The 7540-nt window shown below is 37.6% G+C and overlaps 1 protein-coding gene across 1 annotated transcript; it reads left to right on the forward strand.

Moving 5' to 3' along the window:
- The first annotated feature begins 1855 nt into the window (after positions 1-1855).
- Positions 1856-4088, forward strand: LOC145209960 (contactin-associated protein-like 2). The gene is made up of 7 exons (XM_080079957.1): positions 1856-1934; positions 1995-2074; positions 2537-2630; positions 2708-2812; positions 2965-3115; positions 3638-3705; positions 3879-4088. The coding sequence occupies exons 1-7, from the start codon at positions 1856-1858 to the stop codon at positions 4058-4060; spliced, it is 759 nt and encodes a 252-aa protein (XP_079936083.1). The 3' UTR covers positions 4061-4088.
- The last annotated feature ends 3452 nt before the right edge of the window (positions 4089-7540 follow it).

Genomic DNA, 7540 nt, shown 5'->3' on the forward strand with positions numbered 1-7540 from the left:
CACCAGCATGGAAAACATTGTTCGTCTTATTAGTTCATCTCAACACTGCAGACAATTCATGAAGGTATTAAGTAAAATAATTTATATGCCCTCTCACAATATATATGCCTGCATGCGTTTCATGCTACGGTTGGAATGACATCTTGAGGTGACATATAGCTAAACATATCAATTATTCTTTCAGGTTAAACCTTAAAACGCCTACCAGCAAGCAAAACTTGCAAGGAAATGGCAGAAAAAAACACTGCTATCTTTTTACTAATATTGTCATTTTGATACTGAGACAATTTCAAATAATTAAAAACCTACAATTAAGTTTTGATTCTGGCATGATTGGAAGATTAATGGCACCCTAATATTACGTAATTGGATACCCAGCACTTTTCAAAAGTTTCAAGGGTGAAAAAAGGTTTGTTTTATTTTGTTCAAAATGTGTGCAAAACCAATTTAACGATGTCTTATAAGCAAAAAGTCACAAGCTATGTATAAAACGGGCAAAAGGTGTAAAAAACGCCCCAAAAACTTTCACGAACATTTTTGTTTATAGTACCGGTGCCGAGGTTCCGTTCTATTCTGGAATGGAGATTTTTATGCTGCTTGGGTGTCTAGAAACGGAACCCTGAAATACAACTGGGGTGGAAGTGAAAGAAACTACTATTGTGCGTGTGGAGAAACTGGTGAGTCCGAGTCAACTATTTAGGCCTGCAGAAAATCACTTTCGTTATATATTGTGCTTTTCCCGCGTTTTTTCATTCTTCACATCCGTCTTTTGCTTGCACTAAAGCATGCTGACTACCTTGCAGTGATAAACACACGTCGAATCAATTTTTAACCCACTTAAACATTCCAATTTCGTTCTAGTGCCTAGTTTTTGTTTTTGTACTGATTAAATTTATATTTTTCTTTAATGTAGGAACATGCATCGACAATAGTTACAAATGTAACTGCGACCAGAATTCAAAGTATATAACTACATCGGATGAAGGATACCTGACAAACAAAGATGATCTACCAGTAACTGAAATGCATTTTGGAGACCTTAGCACTGGCGAGTATGGTTGGCACTCTCTGGGAAAACTTGAATGCTGGTGAAGGCATTATACTCACAGTAATGTTTGATTTTGTTGCATGAGTTTGTTGTCATTTTATAAACACACGTTTTTAGTTGGCTCATATCATAGTGTTGCTGTAAATTAAAGACGGGACTCTGTTCCCCTTTTCCATTGAAAATACGCTATTTTACAACCGACGCACACGCCTATTAATTAAAAAGATTCAAAGTGCCCAAAATGTGGCCTGTAGTTAATCGATTTGCAAAAAAGGCGATAAAACAATTATCTGTTTGTTGTATCTGTATTTCAAGCTTTCGCATTCAACGTTTATCTTTCTTTCAACGTTTACAGTATAAGACGGTCACACATTTGAAGCCATTTGTTTTATAATAAGACACAATACTACTCTACACTGGCAAAATTAAAGCTCTTTTTTGTACTGTGATTTTGTTGGTCTTGATAAACTTGTATTTTTTTGCTTTTTATTGTAACAAATCATTGCTGTATGCCTCTCGTCATGCAAGTAGCATTTGCTTCAAATAATTAGTTCTGACGCAAAATTGATAGATTTATACACACAGTAAAGGCACGAAATCGTTCTGTGCGTGACAATGCTACAAATATCCTTGCCTGGTTTCCAATCGTTTTTGCCATTTGAACAAGTTAGGTATTTCAGACTACTTTGCCGAGTCGCAAACGTAGTGACAAAAGTTTGAGAAGCATTTATTGCAACTGTTTAAACAAAGATATACCTTACTGTATACACAACAACAACAATGTATTTCAAAGTTGTTTCGAAAAACATGATTTGTCTGCCGCTTACACTACTGTTGATAAGTGAAAGAAAATCTCAAGACTCGTCATCCACTGGTTGCAAGGGAAGTACAATTATTCAGTATTTTGGGAGTGATTAGCATTTGACTCAACATCAGTTGCATCCAGTTGGTCCGTCAGGTCGTGGAGCACCTGGGTCACCCGGAAAAAGAGGACCTGTTGGCCAAGTGGGACCAATCGGTCCAAAGGTGCATACTTTTTAGGAAGAAAATCTGTACGGTGTGTTTGTTATTGTTTTTACGGAACCTTTGCAAGTGCAGCGTTGTCCTTTAGTTAAAAAATGAATCATGTGAGTTTAAGTAACGATATTTAGGATAATATAGTAACGCAAGTTGCATTTTGCCCATACCGTGACTTGACACTAGTCCAAGTTTTTAATAAGAGTTTAAAGACACATTTTGATAGGCTCTGATTAGCTAACAATTTGTACGTGTAGTATGCTAAACTACACACTTAAAGTGATAATAGTAGCATGCTTTGTAGATACTCTAATGGCTGACGTTTCCACTTCCAAAACGTTGTTTTTCAAGCTTTGAAAAAAGTATTTAAAACTGCGGCTTTGATTTGAAACCATTGATGCTGGGATACATTCAAGAATGTATGCAAAATGTTGCTACCCGCAATAAAGTTTTCATCTTATGTTTCAATAGGGCGAACCAGGCAGCAAAGGCCAAAAGGGAGAACCTGCGTCTGTTTCTACAATCAGGGAATTAAGAAACACAATTTCCCGCTTGGAACGCTCTGGTATTTTATGATTGCTGGCATTTTTCTGTTTTGTGTATATCAGTTTTTCCACAAAGTTTAATTTTTTGCTTGTTTAGTAAATGCTGCGCCCACCAATTGCAATGAAGCTGCAGTGTCGTCAGGATATTATCTTATTTCACCTCTGGGGCTTCAGGGAATCCCCTTCTACGTTTACTGCAAAGGTAAAAAATTTAGTTGTTAAATACCTTCAAATGAACCGGAAATAAACCAAGCTACTTAATTGCGTATATTATTACGTTACTGATTTGTATCACTTTAATGCAAGTAAGCTAACTTCCTTCGTTTCAATAATCGTCACACTTAATTTACTTAGCTGGTTCTAGCGTTTCATCTGTGAAACGAGCATCGATTGGCCACGACAGTGAATCTGAAATTGCGACACAAAAATGCGAACCACATAGATGTTACAGAAGGACAGTAACATACGACATAAGCATGGAAAATATTGTTCGCCTCTCAACACTGCAGACAATATATTAAGGTAACTGGTAAATAAGTAAATTCAGTAAGGCCGGCCCTTATATGGATGGCATAACACCAAATCAAGCTGATCTCCCAAGCATTTTCATATAGCAAGTGCGGTGGCACTCTAACCCACGACAAGAGCCTTTTCGGGGATCGCGTTTTACCAACTGAGCCACGCAGGCTCATTGGCGAGCCCACCGAAAGTCCAATCACATGCGCGTTAAACGAATGACGTAAACAGCAATCAGGTATTAATCAAGTAATGTTTAACAAATCGTAGGTTTTTTGAGCCGGCTTTGATTTCCTGGCGTCTTTCTTCTTAATCGCCACAAACACACTGTTATCCATCGTTAAACCATCCAATGGCTTAACATTTTGCATGTTAATCCGATTACTACGTTGATGGTTCATAATATCTACGTTAAGTTTTCAAAAATTGAAACCAGTTAATCTGTTTAGTATCGGTGTAAAGGATCTCATCTATGCAATACCAAACATGTTTACGCAGCCTGGGTGTCAAGAAACGGAATACTGAAATACAACTGGGGTGGAAGTGAGAGAGACAGCTATTGCGCGTGTGGGGAAACCGGTAAGTCTATGGTCTATTTCTTTCATTGAATTTAAATGTATTTTTTGTCGAGTTGACACACAGTATATATGTCACCCACAATTCCTCTGCACCTTAACAAAATAAACACGTTTTTAATTTCGGATTTGTTTTTACTAATTGCTTTGAACAAAATCATTCTTTATTTGATCAAGGAACGTGCATCGACAATAACTACAAATGTAACTGTGATAAAAATTCAAATGATATAACTACTTCGGATGAAGGATACCTGACAAACAAAGATGATCTACCAGTAACTGAAATGCATTTCGGAGACACTGGGGGCAGTGGCGAGCGTGGTTGGCACACTCTGGGAAAACTTGAATGCTGGTGAAAAGAATGCTTAGATAGATATAATCGAACTATAATGCCCGCATGTAGATGTACTGACTCGTATATTCTATCCTTTTAACTGCTATTTCAAATCATATTATACGTCCCACGAATTATCTCCCATTTTCGTATTGCATTGAAAATCGGCACACAAATCCTAAACAAAAATCACAAGGATCGGTTATATATATATCGGTTATATATCGGTTATATATCGGTTATATATCGGTTATATATCGGTTATATATATCGGTTATATATCGGTTATATAGGGTATGGATATTGTACAATATCATATTGCTGACATTTGTTTTGGCCAAAGTACCATAGAAAATCTATGACAATGACACAGTTAAGCATGTCCAACAATCATTAAATTATTGTTGCTGCATAAGTTTTGCAATCGCGCTGACCTTTGCAAAATGTATTGCTCATCTTGCTTAAGAGGCTGCATGGAATTAAACGTGACGCGAAAAATCTTGGTCTAAGGTCATATTTTAGTGTAAAGAATTTGAGTGGCGTTGCGATTGCGTCGGAGAAGAAATAAATTTAATGCCATGAAGCTGCATTTTCTTGTTTTATTTTCATATGGACTGTTATCATTTAGTGTTAAAATGCAAAGAAAGCTCGTTTTACTTTATTTGGAAAACATAAAAGTACAATGACAAGCGAACACTATGAAAATGTATAACCCCGAAGTTCTACCCGAATCCGAATCTTTTTTTTAGCATTCCGTTTGGGCCCGAAGGTTTTATTGACAGGTCTACATTAAAACTAAACAATAGTGGGCAATGGCTTTACCTGGACGTTTAATGGCTGTTTGGCATTACGTTAAGTCCAGCTACTATCCGCTAAGCTAGGTAATTTGTATTTTTTGTTAAATTATGGAAACAGAATGGGAAGTCAGGGCCGAATCAAGTCCGTTTGTTAAAAAAAATCTAAGTCTGAACCAGATCCGGAAAGCCTGGCCCGACCTGACTTAAACACACGTAATCCTGTTAGTAGACAATACTATTGCCCACAAGACACAAAAGAACCTGACAAAAAAGGGTACTGATTTTATATAAAGTATAAACCAGGGGTTCTTAAACAGGGCTGCACGCACCCCCAAGGGATGCGAGAACTGTTCCTAGGGGGTGCGGGGGTGCTACATCATCAAAGTTGGTTAGGTCTATTCTATATAAATACAAAAACCCAGGGGGTGCGAAAATTGGTTGGTGATTTGAAATGAGTGCAGCAAGGAAAAAAGGTTAAGAACCACTGGTATAAACTATAGTCCGGAATTTCCCAGACATATCTGGAATTTCTGTGAAAAATCTATGCCCGACAATAAAGTTATAATTAACCAAGTTTGAAAATTAAACAATTCATACCATTTTAAAGCACCTACATTTTGAAAACAAATCAAGCACTCGTGATCACAAGGTTCACTAAGAGGTTATTTTGTAACCTTTTTCACACGGTAACATCCTTGTGTTTCTTGCTAAAACACAGGTATCAGGCCGACACAAATGCTTGTGACATGTTAGTCGGCGGATGTATATCAGACAAGGTACGTTATGTTTAAATCGAAAATCGAATGAAATAAATTTCATCTCAGTGTCATTAGCGCAGCATAGAGAGTGGTAACAGTGTACCCTCCCATTTACTTCGAAAATTGTCCAACAAAATGTCGTGGACTTTTTTCTTGGCTTTTTTGATCTGTATGAGAACCAGTCATGGATTCGAAGGTAAAATGGATATTTTTTTTAAAACTATATAAATATTTGTGCTTTTGCAAAAAGATTTTGGCATAATTCGATGACTAAATTTTGTAAGCATTGGTGACGCAACATTTACTTTTATTTTTTATTATTTTACTCACTGTTGACTTAGTGGGCGCCTTATTAAGTCGTGTGTGCAATTTAAAGCAGGACTGGTGATTGATAACAATTTATCGAAATATATATGTTTTTTGGTTGCAGTGACGTGCGAAACCGAGTTTTCTGAATTGAAACATTCCACGACAAAACTTCTGTGCCCTGCTAACTGCTGGAGGCAACATTCAACTTTGTGTGGTGACCGTGTTTACTCCAGGGGTCCGGTGTGTCTAGCTGCTATGCAGGATCAATGGATTGACGGTAGGTGACATCGTTCGTTTAGCTTTTACCCTGCCTTTTAAGTATTCTACCATGGCTGTCCTATAAAGGAAATACGGATACCTCTTTTATCCATACAACTAAATTATTGTGTAAACTAATAGCTTGTTGTTTTTGAGTTTCTCCTCATGTTGATATGTGGTTTTGAGAGGGCCAACTTTTAGACTCAAAACTGGCCTGATTCCAAAAATATAAGCCCGAAACCTACCAAACTCAAACATTTAACAAATTCTAACTATTCCCATACTCCCGTGATTCCCGCTTAAACCAAACTAAGTATTATGACAAAACATGCATTGTTGAGATGTAAAAAGCAACAAATCTGCCATTTTTTGCATAGTTTGTAATCAGGCATAGTTTGAAATTAGAAATTTTTGCTTAGTTGAAAATCATGCATCTAAACGTTGTTTTCAAAAAACTCCTAGGCCCAGACCCGAAACGGTGGTTGTCGGTGGCGCGGGTTACAACTCGGACACAAAGACACACAAACAAATAGCATAACTAAGTGGACGTTCTTGTCCTTTTATTCCTCACTTTGTAGGTGGTGGTGGACCAGTGGTTGTTTTTCGAAATCCAAATAGCAATCGCAATCATTACAGTGGAGGAAATCGAAATGCAGTGACGAGTAATTCATGTTCTGCCTCTGGAAGCTCCTACTCCTTTGAAAGTAAGTGATGAAATCCAAACATCCGTAACGTTAAATTTGGCTAACAAGTTTTGAAATTGCCTTTGACAAAAATGTTGCGTTCTTCAAACACAGAACCCTAATACGAATCCCGATCAGTGTTTTAGCGTTGTAATATGGGTTACTGAGATTGGCCCACAATGCGCGAGAAAAGGTGACGGAACCAATATTATCATAAAATTATTGAACACATCGGTATGTGGTGTTTCTATTTATAATAATGTCGACAGTCAATGGTCCAGAGGTGTAGGCATAAGCCACACCCTTCTTGCGTAGATCATGTGAACAATTTCTGTCATATAACAACGATTTTCGACTTTTTGTCGAGTAATTAAGTAATAACTTAACACACACAAAATCTTAGGGAAAAAAGGTGCTTGGTTTTAACGCAAACATAACTTGTTTAGTGACATGCTCGACTCGGGGTGACTCGGCATCATCAGTCACTAGTGTATGGTGTCCAGCTGCTTGCGGAAATGAACCGGTCTACGGGTCGGTAATGTACAGTGTCAAGTCATCGGTATGTAGAGCTGCAATACATGCTGGAAAAATTTCAGGTAAGAGAATCAAGCTATCGCAAAACCATCTGCTGCGGTTTTGGATGTCGAAAAACTTTAGGGCTTTGGTATCAACGCTTGATTCGCCCAACGCACGAAGC

Source organism: Phallusia mammillata, chromosome 1 (genome assembly GCF_965637545.1).
Source record: "Phallusia mammillata chromosome 1, kaPhaMamm4.hap1.1, whole genome shotgun sequence".
Classification (NCBI taxonomy): Eukaryota; Metazoa; Chordata; class Ascidiacea; order Phlebobranchia; family Ascidiidae; genus Phallusia; species Phallusia mammillata.

Excerpts from the sequence above, each read along its gene's own strand:
- LOC145209960 (XM_080079957.1), top strand. The coding sequence starts at position 1,856 with ATGATTTGTCTGCCGCTTACACTACTGTTGATAAGTGAAAGAAAATCT. Across the intron at positions 1,935-1,994 it reads ATCCACTGGTTGCAAGGGAA|TTGGTCCGTCAGGTCGTGGA; the intron begins GTACAATTATTC and ends AGTTGCATCCAG. Across the intron at positions 3,116-3,637 it reads ATTGTTCGCCTCTCAACACT|AAACGGAATACTGAAATACA; the intron begins GCAGACAATATA and ends CTGGGTGTCAAG.